Raw genomic sequence first — 21875 nt, forward strand, 5'->3', positions numbered from 1 at the left:
CCAGCATCACTGTGCAGTCATTCTGCAAGCTCTTGCATCAAAGCTTTTATGAAGCTTTACGAATCTATTGTGATCAACAACTTTACAGATTTGACACTTCAAATATCCAGAACTCACCAGAGTACTCTTCTGAGCTCGTGAGAGTCGAGTGGCCACAAAATACTGCAGAGGAGCCAGAACAGCGATGACAGTCGCACCAATCAGAGCGCTCACTCCCAGGAGATAATACTGGAGTAAAACTCCAATGACAATCTATTCAAGACCAAAAAAATCATTAAAATCAACAAAGCATTTTATAAAAGAGGGCCAAAATGATATTTCTTAAGATTTTATTAGATGATAATAGGAGATAGGCTATTGATAAACCAAAATGTGAAATTTAGACCAAAGTCATGATAACCTGAATTGGCATGGCCCAGAGGTTTGGACAGAGAAAGAAGAACCACATGAGGTGGTTTGTGTCACGGGCCACCAGGCTGCAGATCTGAGTTGTTGTCATGTCACCCATAGACATGTTAGACGTGCACAGACGCATGATCTTATTGTAAATCTGAGTCTGTCAGAAAATAAAGAAAAATGTATAAGTATCATTGATTACAGTTTACATCATTCCTCACTATAACTAATAGAAGATTATGAGAGCTAACACTGTCAAATCCTGTTTCAACCGGTAGATACAGATACAATCTACATTACAGCCAGTCGTTGGTCCACGCTAGTAGGATTTAGTATTTCTGCTAAAAAAGTCATTTTTAATAAATAAAAAAATGTTACGCTTGCCCGACACTTACATTTAAGAATTTGACACAACAATAAAATTAAACAAGTAAATAAATATTTAAGTGATTTCTTTCAATAAAAACTTATGAGATAGGTGGCATAATTTCCCGTTTAAGTACCTGCCCCTTAAAATGTCTACACGGCCCTCCTGCAAATACAGTTTATTGACAGATCAATCCTCTAGTCGTACCTGTATGCCCGCTCTAAGCTTTATTCCAGTCTCTATAGCAACATAATAAGATGCCTGTAGGAAGGTCCTTTGCAGCAGTAGAGCCAAGAAAAGCAGCACAACTAGAACATATGCGTTGGCTAAGAATGCTTCTGAGGAAATAAAGTGCACTCCAAGAAACATGACCTGTAAAAGAGCACGTAAATTACCTGTAAACAATGTCTTATACCAGACAAATAATGATTTTTTTTTCTGAAAGAAAGAAAGAAAGAAAGAAAGAAAGAAAGAAAGAAAGAAAGAAAGAAAGAAAGAAAGAAAGAAAGAAAGAAAGAAAGAAAGAAAGAAAGAAAGAAAGAAAGAAAGAAAGAAAGAAAGAAAGAAAGAAAGAAAGAAAGAAAGAAAGAAAGAAAAAGAGAAATTATGAAGCTTGCTCTCCCCCACACATTTCATTATTAAAGCTGTCTGGAGCATCTAGTCATCTAATAGCATTTAATACACCTTCAAGACCTGAAGGCACAGAAACGACTCCTGAAGTCATATATCACAGCAATTATTGTGCTCATTAAGCCTCTTAACGGGGTTTTAGGATGTGAGGAGCACATGCAATCCTCTGTGTTTGAAGTATTGTTTTTACCAGGAGAAAAGAACCTAAAGACACCTACAGTGTTTCTTTCCATGTAAAATTTATACAAAACTATAAAGGCACATAATGAGCAATATATAATAATAATACTACAAATCATCAAGATCTCTATATGCTAATGTGTGTCTGGTGTATTAGATAAGATATTATGCAGCAGCACACATTCAGTTCCCAGAATGAAGGAACAGAAGAGCATTTTTCCCAAGTGATTGATTATTACTATTCATAATACACTTGAAAGTGGAACGTAAAATGAGCCTGAGGTGAGACATCACATACTGGTACCGGCTGTTGCTTTTTGATTTTTTTATTGTTATTAAAAAAATAACATCTGTCCCAAACTGATGTATTACTTATGTATGGTAAATGTATTGTATATGACTTTGTAGTTCGAGCTGTATAATAACGCTGCAAAATAGAACAGAATTTTAACGTGTTTGTGAAGTTACATGAATAGACTGCAAATTTACATGTTGGGTGTAAAATAACATAAAAAACAGCTAAATTTTGTAATACATAAATGTTAAATTACATTTTTCTGGCTTTGTCGGATTTACTGTTTTTATTGTGGTTTTTTTCAACCTGATCTCACAGGAATTCATAACTATTTTACGAGATGGCTTATTCGCATGAATTTGTACGTTTTGAATCAAACGGAAAAAAAATTGCAAACGTGCAAATATGCACGATTACTAGAAAAAAGCAATACTAACCCCCCCAGCCCTGCCCCAAACCCTAATGACACTGGTGCTAAAGCAAATCAAACTAAATTGTACGAATAAGATCATATACGAATTAGCCAAAATTAGCCACATCGTAAAATAGTTATGTTTTGCCATGAGATCGTGTTGTTTTTTTACAGTGTATCAATCTAAGTGTAAATCTGTTAGTGTGCGATGCTGATAACTAACATCTCAAGCAAGATGCATTTTTAAAATGTTGTATAAGAGCAGTAGCGACCATTATATTGAACATCAGCATCACTTTAGTCTGGGTTGAGGGCTGAATCACAACACTACAAAAACACTCTTTAATGTGTGATGTAATTTAAGCATTTGTACCGAGGGCAGAGCGGTGTGGTTATCACTGCTGATATGATGAACAATCCCAGAGATGCAGAGAGGGCCAGCAAAACCCAGCAGATCAGAAAAGAAGCGGAAAGTAATGCTCAGCATCAGCGGTCCTCCGAATGCCTGACTGAGTGCATGCCAGATCCACCTCGACCCTTTCAGTGGGACAGGGCACTTCTCCTACACATGCAAAGAGTGATTAGTAAGTGACCAAACCAGAGAAACTCTTATGACCAGTGTGTTTGTGACATAAAATTATGAGATTTGGTGACTAATTAATTTTAATCTGGTAAATTAGTTACTGATGTTCAGATTATGTAAAAGCAACACCCATTTTGTAGCATCTATCATGGCAGCGTTTTACATGAGATTAATCGGAAGAGTTTCAAGAAGTCCGCTCTGTGTTTTCAGGACAAATGGGATAAAAACAGTTTTGATGAATTAAGAATATTCATTCTGGTTACACTAAATTTAAATTGATGTCTACATTAAAAAAAGCAAGAATCATCCACAAAATAAATTAATAAAAGCATTAAAGCAAAGGCCACTAAAAGTCAGAAAAGCTCTAGCCTGGCACCTTGAGTTTGCAAAATGATTTTGAAAGGGTAAGAGACATCACTGCATTTACGTAATATCTGGTTACATTAATCTGAACATTACGTGCTACCTTGTGATATTCTTTACCAAAAACAGGTCACAATAGAAGGAAACAGGGTACTGAACTGTAATATATATTTTTGTGTTTAGTGTAAATTGATCTGCCATCTAATGGAATTCATTTTTTCAAAAGCCCTCATTGAGTTTTTATTGAATATGTATTATATAATATTTATTATATGTATATTATTGAAAATCATAATAATTAATAATAAAAGAAAAGTTTAACACAAAAAAATTAAAATACACAATCTAATAAGAAGTGAAAAATTCAGAACTCAAATGAATGTACCACTTGTGTGTCGAAAGCCTTGCGGAGCTTCTGGTAGTTGGTAAGCGCCCTCATGGATATGGGCATCTTACCGATGGTCTTCAAGTCAATGGGACGCTGGTGTGCAGAGGTGATGAAGGTGTTCATCCACCAATATGTGCTTTTAGACAGCAGGTTCACAAATGGCTGCAGAAATCGAACGCCAAGATCCTGAAGATCATCTGGAGGCTTTACCTCTGTGGACTGTGGAAACCACATAGTGATGAAGCCAAACAGAGAACGTCACAGAGACATACATGTAAGTACTGCAGTGCACTGCACACCTTGGTTCTTCTTCGAATTCCCCTTTGGATTTCTGTTGTGACAATCTTTTGTGAAAGCTTTTAATATGTGTTGGAAAATGTATGTAAGGATTTGTATCCATTCAGACACAATAGCTTTGGTGAGGTCTGGCATTGATGTTGAGTGATGGGGTCTCACTTAAAGGGATTCACCCAAATTTACCCAAAAACAAAACTTTTTGCATGATTTATTCACCCTCATGTATGTCTTTCCTCTGCAGACCACATGAGAAGATATTTTAGAAATGTCTCAGTGAGTTGTCCATACAATGAAAGTCAATAGGAGCCAATGTTTGGTTACCAACGTTCTTCAAAATATTCTTTTTTTATATTTTTAACCACATGAGGGTGAGTAATGATGGAATTTAATTTTTTTGGTGAACTATATGCCTTCCGTTAGTACCATCTGTCTTTTTGAAAACCTACCATCTGGTTTTACTGTGATGTAAGAATTAAAGTCTTACAAACAAGCTTCAATGTCCCGCTTCAACCTAGTAACTCTATTTAAATTTATTTGTTACCTTAGTCAAACTTTACTGGGATTAAGTTGTTTGCTTTGTGAAGAGACTAAAGATAATTTTGCTCAACTTCTTGATTATCACAGAAATCGAATGAAATTAAAAACATTTTCTCTTGCTTTATTTTTCCCAGCAACTGCCTAAAACTTGACTCTAATAATCTGAAACTACACATTACAATACCAGATTATCCCTCATAATTTATAAATATTTATTTTTGAGCAGTCAAAAAAATTTCTAGACTGAGCCTCTATTCACCTCGGAAGCTACACAACACAATCTACCCCGATAAACAGCTTAGTAAAGCAAGGGATTTGGCTTTCCGTCTAACATGATCTCACGCAGGGTAGCAAACATCTGTCAGACAAACAGAAGTTCATTGTGCACTGTGATGCCATTTGAGTCCTCTGTAAACTACAGATAGTCCAAGTTTGCAGGATATTAATCCCACCGAGCATTTATGCTATTATGTAACAGACAGAGGGAATCATGATGTGCCTACATGATGAGCTTGTCCCTGCGACTTTCATTTGTTCCTGTTTGACATGGAGTCGAACAGTTAGTAAGCATTTTCCTGGACAATGAATATGACCACAAATGATTGTCTATATGCAGTGCACGTACACTGTTAAATAATATGACAAAATTGTACTGTTTTTACAGATTTTTTACAGATTTTTCACGTATTTGTTATTTTTCGCGTTATGTTATTTTACAGTATTTTTCTGGTACCCCAGATGCCAGAAAATTTCCCTTTTTTATGTGATTTTTACAGTGATGCATTCACACATCTTTGTTATTTTCACCAGTTTGAATGTGCATTTCTGATATCAGAGGCTTGGAAAAAAGGAATAAATGTGTATCCAATATAGATGTCTCCATTAATCCTCTCTCTGTGTTAAAAATATACATGAACACATCCCTATAATCCCACGCTCACCCTCCGCAGTATAACGTTGACCTCTACGCCCAACAGCAGCCTGTAGATGAGCACCAGCAGTCCTGTGATACAGAAGCGTATATGCCTCAGGCCAATACCGTGATCATCATACTTTATGATCTTGATAGTTTTGGTGATAAAGGCCAAGATCCAGTAGATCAGCAATGCTAGATAAAAAGAGACATCTTTCATGATTATTAACCACTTTATGAAAAGCATGTTTGCTTCGGTGATTTTTGCTAAAGAAGCGTGTTTTTCTTTTCTTTACAGTACCTATAAGAAGCTTGGGAAAGTTGGAGGTCTCTATGTTATGGTAATAGACAATCGATGTTATAGCAGCCAGTATTCCAAGCCCCGCTGACATGTAGAGATGGAGATGACGGGACTGATTGAACCTGGTAAAAGAGGTATATCTACATTAAGATTAATGTATACAAGTTATAAAAATATCGATTTATTTTCAAAACATGATTTTCTATGTGGACCCCACTGTGTCTGTAACCCAGTGATGCACAAATGATCAGTAAACTACAGTTCTCACCCATCTGAGACGATTCCTTCAGCGATCTCACACACCAGCACGAACAACAGAATGGTGGTGAGAAGCCAGCGGAAGTTATGTCCAGGCAAATGAAGCCATGTACTGTGGTGAATGTGAACCTTAGAGCTCTGACTACCCCAACCTAAACAACATAAACACAGAATGATGCCCTCGTGTTTTATTTTATGCTCTTATTTAGCTGTGATCCTCTCTCAAAGTACTTATTTACTTGAAGCTAGATAGAGGTCTATTTAATGCTACAGAACTATTTTCAACCAAGTCTTTATTATGACCAAGTGTTTGTTATGGGTGAATGTGTTTTATCCAGGACAATAACATTTCTATCTCAATCAGATTGCATAATTAGATTTGCCATTGGGTCAATGTTAGGATTAAAGGGGTCATATGAACACATGTTTTTCTGTGTCTTTGGTGTGTTATAAGTTGCCCATGCATGTATTAAACACGTAAAATTGCAAAAATTAAAGTGTCGGAACAAAAGATGCATTCTATCTAAAAGCGAATGCTCACCCAGACCTGCCTGAAACGCCTCGTGTGACCACACCCCCACAAATCTACGTCACTTCGTGGTATGAGTTGACTAAGACCGCCCAAATGTATACGCAAGTAAAGTGGGCGTACCTGTCAGCACAATTGCTTTGGAACCTGATGTTCCAAATATGGTAAGAGGTGTTACATTTCCGTCACACGCTTGCAGTATTCGACCAATCACTACGCACTGGTTAACTGGCCAATCATAGCACACCTCGCTTTTCAGAGCCATGAGCTTTGTAAAAAATCTGCGCGTTTCAGAGAGGCGGGGCAAAGAGGAGATACAAACATGCACTGTATGTGGAAAATACAACGTTTTTGAACCTTAAATCGTGTATACCCATTGCATTAAATCTAAAACAAACCATAATATTCGTTTTAGCCGTGTCATATGATCCCCTTTAAAACTGGGTTGGGTTTGTATACTATTTTGATCGTATAATTTGGATTTAGGGTAGGGTATTTTTCTTTAACATAAATGTTATTCCAGGAACATGTCGCTGCTGTCCTTCTTAAACCGTGTATCTCCATATTTCATGATTTTTATTTTTTGCCATAAATCATCAATTAGGTTTTGCTTATTTTTTACCAATAAAACATTTCAAAAAGTGCTTGTCAAATTTAACAACACACTATGTAATCATCTAAAATGTATAGTGTATTTTCCATTTCCTGAACAACTGCGAATCTGGACATAAGAGGTTTCATAACACTTCATTATGAAATGTTCATGATATTTTCAAAAGAAACATCTCACCTATGAAGAGGATGGGGAAAGTGCTAAACAGTAAGAATACATGTGGAACGACACCTAGAGCATCCAAAAAGCAGCCGTTATTCAGTAGACCATTATCAACTTTATACGCTGAGGAGTTATCAGTGCCACAGAAGGACATAGTGCTGTTGGAGACGGGAGACTGAAGAAACAAGAGAGACAAAAAAGATGTTTGAACACTAAATGTCGCAAGCCTACGTATAGGCATGCAAGCAATCATTAAAAGATTTGTTGTGTCTGAACGCTGGGGTTTTTTGAGGTGGAGCTCACAAATATAAAGTCATGTTACAAATACATGCATTGCCCTTTTCACCGAGTGCGTCTTTAAAGTCATCCTTCACCATCCACTTTATTAGTTTTAGTGTATAAGAATAGATTTTTGTGTTTTAATGTCCACACGTAGCTATATCTTTTAATTGATTTAGTGCACTGAGGCAAAAATCTGTATTTATTTAGATGTCATTTACCTTGTTTACTCTAGCAGTGAGATGACGTCATCAGTACAACAACTGAAGCTATGCACGATGTGTATTCTGTTGTACTTTAGTTGTCACACAAATATTATGATATCAATCCAAGCTCGGTTTTCATCGGTAAAATTATGATTATGTTTATTTAAACAAACATTTACTACGTTTAAGAAGAAAGTTTTGAATTTTCCATTAACAAGCAATTCTAAACAAGTTAAAACATAATGCAAAAATATTGACGATATGCCAAAACAGTTTAATGTAAAATTATGCGTATATTTAAATAGTGGTGATGCAATAAAAATTAACTCACCGGTCTGTATCCTCGCATCATTTTGAAAAGAGATGATTTCGCTTTTCCCACATTCCTTACGAAAATGGATTTTTCTAAATAGGCTACTAAAATTGTGTTTCTCTATCAATGAAAATAATGTTTTAAATAAATTATGCAATTACGATACCAGTGATATTTTGTATGGGTTGTAGTAGTAAAGTCTACATTGTGGGAAGAGCGCTCTGCATCAGTTGTGCTCAGTGACTGACATGAGATGATCTGCGCGCGAGATTATGAGCATGAGCCTTTCATCCTGGCGCAGAAGTCCAGTGTGATTTTTTTTGCCCGTTCGCCACCATGATATTTTTCAAGAGTATTTGGTTGTGATCAGGTAATACTTCTCCCAACATAAGCAAACAAATAATTTCGAAATGAAAGCAAAGCCTTCTTTCTGTATGTAAAGTAACTTTCAGATCCTTTGACCAGATAATTTACTAAATTAACATATCACTTATACCTTTACAATATGAGTTGTGCGTGTGCGTGTGCGTGTGCGTGTAGTAAAACAACCTAAAAGACAAACGGGAATTTATACAGTACGTTGTAAACGTTAAAGCTATAAATAGATAAAATATAAACCATTAAGTAGTTGTAGCTTCGTGTGAGCAAACTCTGCCCCTCGGTGGTAAAAAATATAACCGCAATAACACCTAAGAGAGCTCCGTAGCTCCATTGTTGACTCTCAAATCTTTATAACGCCATCGTTTTTAAGAGAGTAATAATTTATTGATCGCTCTGATGTAGCCAGTGGTGGCATCTCTTTAACCTTTTTTTTGCAATTGTTCAACCATCAAAAAGGTTTGTGTTTAGGAATATATAGGCTAACGTATTTGTGTGACATTTTGCAACGCAATTCCTTAACTTCGATACTAGAAATCTTTGTTATCTAAAGGAATAGTGTTTGATTGATGAGGTGGGAAATGTTCTGATATCCACACATGGCTCATTGATTCTATACAGTCTTAACACACCCACCGAACTTCAGCACCTGGGACAGCAACACGAGTCACAGCGATGATTGGCTTACGAGACGGCAGAGGGTGTGTCTACAGGACAACGCAGCCTTTCTATTGGAGATTACGGCATTGAGACTAAATCTTGGTAGTCGGAAGTGATAACTGTCACCCAGTAAGGATTACCACAAACAATTTTAAGAAACATATCTGGTTTTCTGTGCGATCTAGTCGTAAATGTGTTTTATTCAGTAGATTATTGTTCGCAAAGTGTGCGTGCACATGCACTGGAAAGGCTTGGTGTTTTAGAGAAGTGAGCGCGGTGTGAAAAAGGTAAGGCGATTATTTTCCTATCCATTCAAAGTCTCTTGTAAAGCCAGGCCGAAAGGCTTAGCTCGAGCTGCTTGTTCACTTGTATTCATTTTTTTGCAGTGAAGGCCAAAAAACAAGACAATGCATCAAAACTGCTGTAAATTGTACATTTTTCCAGAGATAAATGTTGCGTTTAGCGTTGAAATGCACGGTAATGTGTCAACACGGGTCAGTTATAGAAAATACCCATAATTAGGGTGAACTCAGAAAAGCTCCTAATTCGTGAACCAAGAGTTCTTAATACAATACTTTTCTAAAGGGTTTTCTTAAGACGTTTTCTCAAATGTAACTTAAAATTGCTTACATTACTGTTTTATGTTCATTCTGTATTGCTTTGCTTTTTATAATGTATTACACAGATTTGCTGTAGAATGCCTCAGATCAAGCTTTTCAATATGCAAGTTGTCACTGACATTTTGTGTACATGACAAACGAACAAACTTAAAATGAGAAAATTTAAGCTATACTTAATTGCTTAAAACAATGTAATATGTGAAATATAGATGGACAAACTTTACATTACATTCATGTTTTTTGTATTTCCAGAAGTGTAGGATATCTTCAAACTGCATGCAGTTCAAAAGACATTCACAAACAGCCTCCACACCCATTCCAAGTATAGGAAATAGCCGTTTATGTTATAATATAATATGTGTAATTTGAACATCAAAATGTAAAGTGTTAACCATTTTTTTCTGGCATATAAGGCAAATTAAATTTTAAGGGTATTTTATGTTATAATACCATTCTTCACCTCTTATCAACTGTTCTTTGTTTTTTGAAGTGTTTTCTTTGTTTGTAGATTCATATCCTTATAGAACAAATAATCACCGCCAGTTTCCCAATGGCTGGTAAGACCTCCAATCAACCCGTATGCATATATCACATACAGTATAATGAATTACATTAAAGGTGCAACAATATCAGGTGGTATGTCTTGCTTTGTTTATTTGTCTACAGAAAACAACTTTCCTCCCCTGCCTGGTTTTGTTCCACTGAAGCCATGCTTCTACCAGGACTTTGAGGAGATCCCCGACCAGCACCGCACCATGTGCAAGAGACTCTACTACTTGTGGATCTGTGAGTCTGTGAATCAGCAGTCGTTCATTTAGCTAACATGTTTATCCATTTAATTATTGTCGTCTCTTGCTGTAGATGTTCCCTGTAGCTGATCCCACCAAAGGTATTTTAATACACATGTTGCATCTGAGTGAAACTGCATTTCCATGGCATGAAGTCTATTTTTCCTCTTTCTGTGGTTTCCGTGAATAGACTGCATGTCACTGTTGTTGTGCTTTTATACTTTCTAACCTTTCTTCTGTCAACACTTCTTTATTTATTTTTGTGGCTTTATCTCCTCAGAAAGAATACGTTTTCAGCTTGTATGGCAGTCTGCATTTATAACCTTTGTGCAAATGCAACGCATCACTTCAGCTGTTGTGCACAGCGGGTCTTCAGGTTGCACCACTTGCTGAAGCCTTTACTCTGTTTGTTGACAGTTGCGCTTTCTTCCAAACGCATAAGAGCTCTCTCTTTCTTATTGCTTCTGTGCTTCAGTGTATTGTGCCACCTTGCTGGTGAATTTCTTCGGCTGTTTGGCGTGGATGTTTGGTGGTGGAGGAGTGACTAACTTTGGCATGTCGATCATGTGGGTCATTCTCTTCACCCCGTGTTCCTATGTCTGCTGGTTCCGACCCATTTACAATGCGTTCAAGTGAGCATCAGTCCACTAGTAGATTTTTGCATCTGTTATTTTGATGTGTATTTCATTCACATTTGTATTATATTTGATCTGTTGCTTTCTCAGGACTGACAGTTCGTTCTATTTCATGGCTTTCTTCTTTGTCTTCATGGCACAACTTTTCATTTCCATAATACAAGCCATTGGTATTCCAGGATGGGGCGTCTGGTAAGAGCCTTTTTAAACCATATGTACATTATGACACATACATTTATGCCTTTTAATGCTAAAATAACATACGGTTTGTTTAATTGTATTAAACTGTACTTTACTTTATTCACACGTATCAATATATTTCCCTCTGCCAACTCGGTTTCAGCGGCTGGTTGGGCACCATCTCCTTCTTTGGCACGAGTATCTTCGCTTCCATCATTATGCTAATCCCCACGATCATGTTCACCGCAGTTGCTGGCATTTCATTCATCGTCCTCACTAAGGTACAAGTCCTTTACCGATTGACACAGGCACATCTATTAAACCGGGACAGGCCTCTGTTTGCCTCATTGCTCGTTCGGTCGGCCTGTCTGGCAGCAGTTACAGCTCATTTGGCTGACATGTATATAGAAGACTGAGTCTGGTTTGCTGTCTGTCGTGTGATGTGTCATTAATTGTGATGCTGGAGCATGTTGTGGTTCTTAATTAGATAAGAGACTAAATAACAGCTTTTAGGAAAGTGTTTACCAAAGCAGTGAGGCTGACAAGCTCAAAAGAATTTGATTGGCTGATGTAATCAGTTCTTGACTTTGAGTTTTTGATCTGAAAACGCAAAATAAATATCGATAAAAACGTTTAGTTGTTTTAGTTTTGTCCTTGACTGTCTGTTGTGTATGGCAGGTTCATAACTTCTACCGGGGCAGTGGGGGCAGTTTGAATAAAGCTCAGGAGGAATGGGTTTCTGGGGCCTGGAAGAATCCTCACGTTCAGCAGGCAGCTCAACAGGCAGCTCTGGGGGCCGCCACAGGGGCCATGCAGGGCCCTCCGTCACCTCAGTACTCCACACCCACTTATGATAATACAGTGTAATACAGTACGAATAATTCATAATGAAACAAACATCTTGTTGGGTTATGAGACTATGCAACTGAAAAATGTCATTTCTGACACGAACAATTCTGTCATCATTTACTCACCGTCAAGTTGTTCCAAATCTGTATGAATTTTTTTGTTCTGATGAACACAGAGAAAGATATTTGGAAGAATGCTTGTAACCAAACAGTTCTTGGCCTCCATTGACTACCATAAAAGGATCAATTACGTTATAAATTTCTTTGTTCTGAAGATATTTTGAACTTTTGTTGGAAAGCAAAAGTTCTGGGAACATTTGACTGGGAACATTGCTTTATACATTTCTTTGTTTTGTTGAACACAAAAGAAGATATTTTGAAGAATATTCTGGGGCACTTTTGACTATCATTGTTTTTTCCACTATGGTAGTCAATGTGGCCAAAGAACTGTTTGGTTACAAGCATTCTTCCAAATATCTTTCTCTGCGTTCATCAGAACAAATCAACTTATACAGATTTGGAAAAACTCGAGCGTGATTAAATGATGACAGAATATGTATTTTTGGGTGAACTGTTCCTTTAAGGGAACTTGTGTCATTTGTGTGACATTATAAAATATTTTAGTTAGAAGTGTATGTACTGTAAATGTTTGTAAACAAGTCAATATAATTTCTATAGTGAATGTTTTTTTCTAGTTATGCTCGTCTTTAAAATATTTTTTGCTAGAATTGGCACTTTGTGAGCACAGTCTAATTTAGTAATCAAGTTATCTGTCATGAACACCTTGACCCTTAGTCGAAAAGTGAGGGAACCCTATGCAAGACAGAATGTAAACAGGCTGTAAAGTGAATTAATGTTCATGTAGTATATAATTTAATATGTGTAGTATCATTTATAGATATAGTATTTAGTTTGAGGTACTCATTTGTCTTTTCGGGGCGACTTGAAATTATTTGTTGGTATAAATACAGTACTGAATGTTTATCTGAACGGAAAAGTAGTACCACAGATTCAGCTGTTTAATTTAAAAAGGCAACATCACATGCACCATGTTTTTTGTAAAATAATAGTAAATTGTGCAAGTGCATTTTAAAGAAAAACGTTTATTTGTTACATTTTTTGCGAAACACCAAAATATGTTACAAAATTCATGACAACAACACTGAATCAAATAGAAAGTAATGAACATTACAATTTTACAACAGGACGAAATAAAACAAGCAAACCATTGTCTTTTACTGAGCGTCTTGTATTAATGTATGAAAACCCTTCTTTGTCCAGCAGGGTGCAGTGTTGTTCAATGTTAGGACTGTAGAACACTCTTATCAACTTTTTATAGCTTCTCATTTTCTTCCTTTCCAAACTGGGATTTCCCTAGAGACATCACAGAGGGCCCATAGCCCTGACTTGCAGATTGCAGTAAGACAACAACACTACGTTGTCGGGATAATAACTTTATTCTCAGTTAGACACAAATTTAAGCAAGCCCATTACACCTTGGACATCTGCCGAGCACATGCATGAATCCAGATCAGATGGTTGAACACAATAATGTATTTGTTTCTTTCTCTCTCTTTCTCAGACCGCCGTGTTGTCTCTCACTGCAGAAAGGTTATATAATCATTCACATTAGAGTTAGACACACTGAGCATCCCAGAAGAAAGCAGTGCTACACCACAGCCATAAACATCGCTGACGCCCGCCGCCTTAGCAAGATGAGGGACTCAATTTGCACTAACACAAAGGCGACGTAATAAAACTCAGAGATAGTATTATGAAGATGAACATATTTTCCAGCTTCCAACTTAAATCAAACTGTTTTATGGAGTATAACCAATAAAGTCAACACCATCACAGTGAAACATATGTTGCTTATAGCACCGACTACTGTGTATTATCAAAGTTGTATGCTGTGAAAGTGCTGTATATTACTAAAAGCAATTTCTCTAGAAAGATAGAACTACTGTTTGTTAAGCTTATAGCTCAGGTGGTGGAGCATTACATTACCAACGCCAAGGTCATGAGTTTGATTATCAAGGAAGCACATTGAGTAATAAACTACATAACTTGTAAAAACAAAGTTGCTTTAGATAATTGGCCTGCCACAGGAATCAACGTTTGCAGAGGGCATAGCTGAAGGTTGTCAAATGGTGGAAATTGCTTGCATCACCATTGAGCTATTACACCAAATCGGTCACATTTACAGCCCATTATATGTGTAAAAATGCATAAATATTAACTTTAAAATACATTTTATTATTAAACAAAGTGCCCTGCACATTAAGCTTACTGCAAATTTAAAATTTAAAACATGAATAAAAGCTGCATAGAACACTGAAAAAATGGCATTTGTTATGCATCCCTAGGTTAAGGGTTAAAGGTTAAATCCCTCAAAAACTTGTTTTTGCTTTTTTGTGTAATTCCATATTCCACCCATGCTTCAATTTTTCATTGAAAAAAAAGTCTAATATTTTAGATATGTTATACATTTGTTTTCACTCAGTCCTGTTACCCTTACACATCCTTGTCTCTGAAAGCGTTGCACAAGACATTCAGAGCAAAACGTTATGAAGGTCATGTGAAGAACAGAAGTTAATTTTCTCATTTTCTTTTTTGTATATTTTGTGATATTTAATATGACTGGAGAGGGTCAATCTAAAAATACAGTCTAGTTACCTATATTATTTCTTGGAAGTTATTTGGTTTTTTTTACTAATAGCATGTTCGCCATGTGGCTATATTTCATGTATTTGTTAATATTCTGCTAAAAACTCAGTCCTGTTACAAAAGTGCCTCTGTGATCCATCTTTCATTTAAAAACAACATAAAAAATGAAATAGGAAAAAATATTTTGAAGAATGTTGTTAACTGAACAACTTGCATTGTTTTTGTGTCTGTTCAATACAAGTGAATGGGTTACCAATATTCTTTAAAATATCTTCTTTTTTGTTCTCCAGAAGAAAGTCATACAGGTTTGGAATGACAAGAAATTACTTCTGCAGTGTTCAAATAATATATTTTGAAGAATGTTGGTAACCAAACAACATCGGCCCCCTTTGATCTCCATTGTAAGGATAGAAAATATTTTGTGCTCCACAGAAAAAAAGAGTCATATGCGGTTTGTGAATGACGTGAAGGTGAATAAATTTTGACAGATTTCAATTTTGGGTGAACTTTGCCTTAAACATCTATTTTGACATCCTTTGGTATCCAAATTCAATTATTCAAGTGCAAGGGCCCTTGTAAATTCCCTATTGTGGAATCCCAGAACACAGCACAGTGCATTGTATTTTATTGACTTTTTTTTTAAACATTGTAAAATATAAATGTATCTTATCAGTTGGCCAAGTGACAGCATATACTTTTTCTTTAAAGAGCAGTTTCTTGGCTTTCGAGAAAGCCGTTAGACATTCTGTATAATATTCTTGACTCAGGCGTGGACGCATGATAAAGCAGAGTGGTTGGGACATGACTTCATCCCTCTGTTTTGGTTTTTGGGTCACCATGGCAAACGTGAGGATTCAGACCACAGCTGGCCATTCCAGAATATTACGTGTACCACCTAAAATGAACAGTCATTACTCAAAGAAACTACATTTTATTCTGGAATGACTGGGTTGCCCCTCACGACTTTACTTATGTGATTAACATGATCGTGGTAAAACATGGTAAACATGGTTTTGGGTTGTGATCAGGGTACGGAGAGGTCAGATATAGGGGAGGAAGGGCAAACATTGAGTGTAGTGGCAGGAATAGGTGGGGCGACGGGGTACACAGAGGGAGTCAGTTCTCCATCCCAGAGCCCAGGGAACACAGAGGGGCTTTATATTCTCTCACTCAAGGGTTAGAGAGGTTTATCCTTGTGTTATGAAAACACATGCACACTTACAAACTCTCTTTAACACAACCATATGACTGTGAAGTGTGCTCAGTATGAATGTTGTTATGTTGTTTTCGGTTTACATGTCTAATGCACCCTGTCTTGATTTACCTTTTTTGGAATTTTCTTTCATGTTGCGATTTACACACTCTTGGGGTCACAAGTTGACATAAACATCTGGTCCCAATGTGACTATATACTATGTATATATATATATATAGGGCTGTCAAACGATTAATCGCGATTAATCGCATCCAGAATAAAAGTTTGTGTTTACATAATATATGTCTATGTACTGTGCATATTAATTTTGTATTTATAAATACAAATACAAACACATACACATGAATACATATTTAGTGGGGGTGGAGCCGAACCCGAATACGGTATTTGGAAAGGCACAAATAGCGTGTTTTTTACAAATACTTTTTTCGAACAAATACTTAAAAAAATATTTGTATTCGGGAACAAGAAAAACTTTATATCAAAAAGCTGCGTTTTCTCATGAGACTGCAGTGCATGCCCGCATGAGTGAGTGAGTGAGTGACATTCAGGAGTCGGGGGGGTGGGGGGTAAAAGAGGTGACTGACACAGGCTGCTCCACACAGCAACAGAGAAGGCTCGGCTGAGCGAAAAAAGACTTCACTGCGTGCATCACTATTTTTGTTGAATAGATTTTTGTACCTTAACTGGGTTCCGGAGACAGTTTATAACTTTTGGGAAGCGGAGTTTGATCGGGAGATTATTCCATTACGCTGCATTATTGACGTCTGCAGTCGGGTGCTCTCATGTTCGCTCTGTTTACGTACACTATAACGTAAATTAGAAGTGTAACGCAAAAAAAATGGATTTTTACGCCTATTTTGAATTTTACTCGGAATACAAATACAAATACTTCCCCCCTCAACAAATACAAATACAGATACAAATACCGGCTGCTTTGCACACCCTTAATATTTAGGTAACATTTACATGTATTTTTTTATATTTACTAATAATTTAAATTATATATAAATGTTTATAATTTTTTAGATTTTTCTTAAATATATGCATGTATGTGTATGTGTTAATAACTACAAAATTATTATGCACAGTACACAGATATACAGTATATTATGTAAACACAAACTTTTATTCTGGATGCGATTAATCATGATTAATCGTTTGACAGCCCTAATATATATATATATATATATGTGTGTGTATATATATATATATATATATGTGTATATGCATTTGTTGTTGGTTGTAATTTCATAATAAAAATAAAAAAATGGAACAGTTTCTGGTCGACTGGATATAACTGGAACATGCTTATCTAAGGCACCTGTGTAAACCTGCAGGAAATTGACTTCATACATCCACTTAAAATCACATTGGGACCAGATGTTAAAAAGTAATTCCCAAAGAAAAGTGTGTTTCTAGAAAAGTTTTTAGTTTGTAAATGACACTTTGTATGATATTTTGTTATCAAACCCAATGACACACAGTATTGTATATACGTTTTCATTGTGATTTGAAAATTCTGTCAGGATTTACTCACCCTTATGTCGTTTCAAACCTGTATAGCTTTCTTCTGCAGAACAAAAAAAGAAGATATTTTGAAGAATGTTGGTAACCAAACAACATTGGCCTACACTGACCTTCATTGTATAGACACAACCCACTGAGAAATTTCTCAAAATATCTTCTTTTGTTTTTCACACAAGAAAGACATTCAGGTTTGAAATGACATGGGGGGGTACATAATACAATATTTTTATTTTTGGATGAACTATTCCTTTAAGTGTCGGGATACTGAGTGGAATATATTTGCTGTATATATTTACAGATTTTTCCTTGATGTTTCTTTACTCATGTCGATATACATTTTCCATAATATTGTTTTAAAGTGGATGCCAGAGAAGCGCTGTGTTGTTTACAGTTGGTGGACCAAGACATCTGGTATCTCCATGCTCTGCAAACAAACAGTTTGTCTGTAGTAATGTTACATTACATCAGCTGTTCGTTTCATATTTCCCACTCGTATACAAAACTCATCAATTTTTTGCGAACACCTGCTGACAGATAATGTAATCATCAACTCTTAACTGATGCCTCTGGCTGACTCCAGCTATTGACTACTGCTATGACTGCCTTACAAGCAGCAAATAAAAACCAATGTGGCTAAATGCTTACAGTGTATTCAGTAAACATGGTGAAACTTCTGCATGTTTGGGGTCAAATGATTTTTACTGTACAGCAAGTAATCAATGTTATTTACACTTTAAACTCTGTTTTATAAGAAAGTACACAAAAATAATAATGTCTTTCTGTTTTGTGTCCCCATGGAAAAAGTAAACCTAAATACACACTTGGCAGGGATAACCTGACATAAATTTCTATGGCTTCTATAGCCCTCTACTCACCGTTACAAACAGTCACTGTCGCCGGAAGTTTATAACTTCCTGCGAAATGAATGTGATCATGTCTTTAGAGACAGACATAATGTTATGGTTAAATATGTTTTTTGTTTTGATGTTAAGTAAAAACAAAAGGTTCTTAAAGTTAAGTAAAATAAAACTATTAACATTTTTTTGTTTACTGAAATCAAATGAAATATTATAAACAGAATATTTTAATATTTTTAAATACATAAAACTTATACTATACTTTATTTTAAAAATTAAAACTATGAAAAGCCCTAGCAATAAACTGTTGAGACACTAAAATTATTTAAATTTTTATAAATTATTTAAATGATTCATTATTATTTATTGTTTATATGAACTGAAAATAAAATATATAGAGCAATATAAAAAATAAACAACACAATGACAAAAGCACATAACAAATGTGCTAAAAATAAAACGAAAATGAAAACTACAAATATTTTAGAATAAAAGTAAACATTTTTTTCAAAATAACAATAAAACTACAATAAAACTAAAGACTCACTTGAAAGACTAAAAAAATCATTAATAACACCTTATAGACCACTTCGCAAGATGTGAGCAGTAGTCTGGGAGCCCTCCAGTTTCATTTTTATCTTATTTCTTTTTTTAATCTTACAGATACAATTCAATCTAATTTGATCTTCGTTTAACATTTTGATTCAGTTTAAATGTTCTGTTCTGTATTTTGTTCACACGTTTGTGTAGTGTTAAAAAAAAGAAAGCTTGGACTGAAGTTCTTCTGGACCAGTGTTGGATTTGGACAAGGCCTCTAGGACCTTTGTCACTATTCTTATTAAACATTCATGCAGAAGCCTACAGAAGATCATCTCTACACCTTATATCTAAAAACGTGAGAATTGGTTCTTGATCACCCCTTTCGAGTGAGCAGATTGACACTGCAGTCCAGCGGTGTTAATGCTATACATTAAGTGCCTCGCTGTTGTCAGCATCAGCATCTGTGAACTCAAGACCTTTGTGTCATCAGAACTAACAAGACACTGATTAAAAACCTGCGAGCACGCTCTTCTCCCTTTCCCAGTCATTTGTTCCAATTGTCTGAGTCTATAAACAAGCGTATTCCTGCTACAGTTTTGCCCTCTCTTAGCAGCACCTCTGTAATGAGAATTTATTCCCTCAATGCTGCCTCCGTATGGCCTCCCATGTTGCCTCAGGAGCTGACGTTTGCATTCAAACGAGAGCTGAAGCGAAACGCTGAGACTGTAAAGTCATCTTCACCAAACACAGGACTGATGTCATGTAAAGTGAACTCTCGGCGTTTAACTGTGAGGCAGCGCAGTGTGAGTCTGACTGAAATGACAACTCACCTCCTTTATTCCCAGACTTCGATCTAATGGCGCACAGAATAAGGATGATGAGAAGTTCATTAGCTCAGCCGAACGGGCCCCGCGCTGCAGGAGACGCGTTTGCGAGCAGCCGTTATTATTAAAGTAAACAAGCCGGCCGCTGAGGTTGAAGTGAAATATCTTCAAGCTTTTTGTTTTTCACAGCAAAGTGATAGTTAAATTATTTACCACAGCGCTCGACGGCCTCTCCGTTCTCCATCATTTTCCCCCTCTCGCTTTTCCTCTTCACATCTGAACAGTTCAAGTTAATCTCCTATTGAGTGCACGTTGTTAATCATTTGATTTAATGGTGAAGAACAGCACTAGCCTGTAGATAAATCACTGAGACATCAGGACCACCGCCACTTTGATGTCGTGTTGCTGTTTGGGTGCAGAACAGGCAGGCTTGTGTTTTGTCACTGCACAAACATCTCAGGTCCACTGCCTGCTGATGTGTTTTCCCTTAACTTTAACTATAAATCAAAACATTTTAAGTCACGCTCCGCGAAATAATGAAGAACAGATCAAACAAGTAACTGGATTTCTAAATAAATCATTCGGTCAGGTAAATCAATGAATCATAGCACACTCCTCACTTCAGTAACTCGTAATGGAAGATTTTTAACATTGAGTTACAAGAATTCAAGGCCTACTTTTTATTTTAATGGAAAAAGTGAACAGTATGTGTCATGCTCTTGCATGAAATGCACTATTCCTTTATTAAAAACAGCAGTTTGAATGTGATTTGATAAGGAATAAGTGCTGTTGTCATCTTAAGGAGGCATTTCTACTTGATCTGACCTTTTAAAATGACTACCCAATATTTTCAGGTCGATTTACTGTAATGTTAAATAACTCGAAAGAAGCTAGTTGTTTAACATGTCACCACATGAGTGCCGGTTTCTCTCTCTTTCTTGTTTTTGCTCTCTTTTTCTCCTACAGTAAAACCATGCGCTAAGACTGTTCACGTGTTTTTTCAATACCACACAGAAGACTTGAAGCTCTGCTGAATATGGCTCCTCGTTCTGTTTTAAATCTGATGTCATGTTGCTGGAATTTACTAATAGGTCTATGATCTTGCCCCTCTTATTTGGCCACTTTTGCTCACTGAAAATTTACAAGCATGTAGTCTATAAATCGAACTGTTCACACTCCCTAAAACGTTTAGATTACTGTAATAATGTGTTCAGACAAAGTTCAAAAACCTTACTTTTTTACACAAATAAGCCAATTAAAAAGTACAATGAACGCTTTTTTAGTTTAGAATATTGTACATGCCAAAAATATTGAGTTGCTGAGCCAGCATTAGAATGCTAATGATGTAAAACACAAAATATTATTGTGTTCTGGTCTGTTGCTTTTGTGAACTTTGCTATCAATGTTTTTCATAAACTAAGTTTGTATTGTTTATTCTAGTATGCAGGCCAACTGATGCAAAACATAAATCTGTTATTAATTTGTAATTGAAAGAAAATCATGTTCACCATCCTGAAAACTCCAAATTTCCCCACAAAGATCACTATACCAATAATGTTTTGTGCGTGCGTGTGTGTGTGTGTTTACACTTTTAAAAATAAAGGTACTTTTTTTGTCTAAATGGTTCCATAACCTTTAACATCCAAAGAACCTTTCTGTTTCACAAAAGGTTCTTTGTGGCTAAAAAGGTTCTTCTGATTATAAAAAGGTTAGAAAGAGATGGTTCTTTAAAGAACCTTTGACTGAATGGTTCTTTGTGGAACCAAAGATGGTTCTTTTACGGCTTCACTGTGAAGAACCTTTTAGGCACCTTTATTTTTAAGATTGTAGAGGGAGGAGACCCAGTAGTGTTCTCTTGTTTTCTGTCTTGAGATACAAATGAGTTCCTATTGCTGGCATAATTCTTAACCGCTCACAAAGCGGTTTTTCACTTTTTCTTTTGGTTTATCCAAACTGCATGGTATACAGTACAGTACACGTTTTGTACAGATGGCAAATTTCGCTATATTTTTCAGTGGTGTCCAAAAGTCTGAGACCACATTAAAATCTGGGCATCAAAATCTACTATCATTTAAATCCTGGATAAGAAACAACATTAAATCAAATGACA

At 36.1% G+C, this 21875-nt stretch overlaps 2 protein-coding genes across 4 annotated transcripts in view; one reads left to right on the top strand and one right to left on the bottom strand.

Annotated features, from left to right (window-relative positions):
* Positions 1-9997, bottom strand: part of abcc8b (ATP-binding cassette, sub-family C (CFTR/MRP), member 8b) — a 26174-nt gene extending 16177 nt beyond the window's left edge. Inside the window, exons 1-11 of the mRNA XM_057347629.1 lie at positions 9983-9997; positions 8041-8142; positions 7240-7399; positions 5931-6072; positions 5663-5784; positions 5390-5556; positions 3612-3833; positions 2654-2842; positions 971-1135; positions 401-556; positions 118-252 (exon numbers count right to left, since the gene is read on the bottom strand). Of these exons, the coding sequence (XP_057203612.1) occupies positions 118-252; positions 401-556; positions 971-1135; positions 2654-2842; positions 3612-3833; positions 5390-5556; positions 5663-5784; positions 5931-6072; positions 7240-7399; positions 8041-8142; positions 9983-9997 (1575 nt within the window). The remainder of the gene's footprint in view (positions 1-117; positions 253-400; positions 557-970; positions 1136-2653; positions 2843-3611; positions 3834-5389; positions 5557-5662; positions 5785-5930; positions 6073-7239; positions 7400-8040; positions 8143-9982) is intronic.
* scamp5b (secretory carrier membrane protein 5b) lies at positions 9172-16186 on the top strand. 3 transcript variants are annotated; one of them, XM_057347270.1, is made up of 7 exons: positions 9172-9347; positions 10171-10237; positions 10347-10466; positions 10944-11100; positions 11194-11295; positions 11447-11564; positions 11962-16186. In XM_057347270.1, exons 2-7 carry the CDS (start codon positions 10231-10233, stop codon positions 12148-12150), a joined length of 693 nt encoding a protein of 230 aa, XP_057203253.1. In that variant the 5' UTR covers positions 9172-9347; positions 10171-10230; the 3' UTR covers positions 12151-16186. The 3 variants fall into 3 exon arrangements, with proteins under 3 accessions (XP_057203253.1, XP_057203252.1, XP_057203254.1); XM_057347269.1 differs by having other exon boundaries at positions 10189-10237; XM_057347271.1 differs by lacking the exons at positions 9172-9347; positions 10171-10237 and adding an exon at positions 10542-10569 and having other exon boundaries at positions 10351-10466.
* The last annotated feature ends 5689 nt before the right edge of the window (positions 16187-21875 follow it).

Source organism: Triplophysa rosa, linkage group LG12 (assembly GCF_024868665.1).
Source record: "Triplophysa rosa linkage group LG12, Trosa_1v2, whole genome shotgun sequence".
In the NCBI taxonomy this organism is placed as follows: Eukaryota; Metazoa; Chordata; class Actinopteri; order Cypriniformes; family Nemacheilidae; genus Triplophysa; species Triplophysa rosa.

Excerpts from the sequence above, each read along its gene's own strand:
- scamp5b (XM_057347270.1), top strand. Across the intron at positions 11,296-11,446 it reads ATTCCAGGATGGGGCGTCTG|CGGCTGGTTGGGCACCATCT; the intron begins GTAAGAGCCTTT and ends ACTCGGTTTCAG. Across the intron at positions 11,565-11,961 it reads CATTCATCGTCCTCACTAAG|GTTCATAACTTCTACCGGGG; the intron begins GTACAAGTCCTT and ends TGTGTATGGCAG.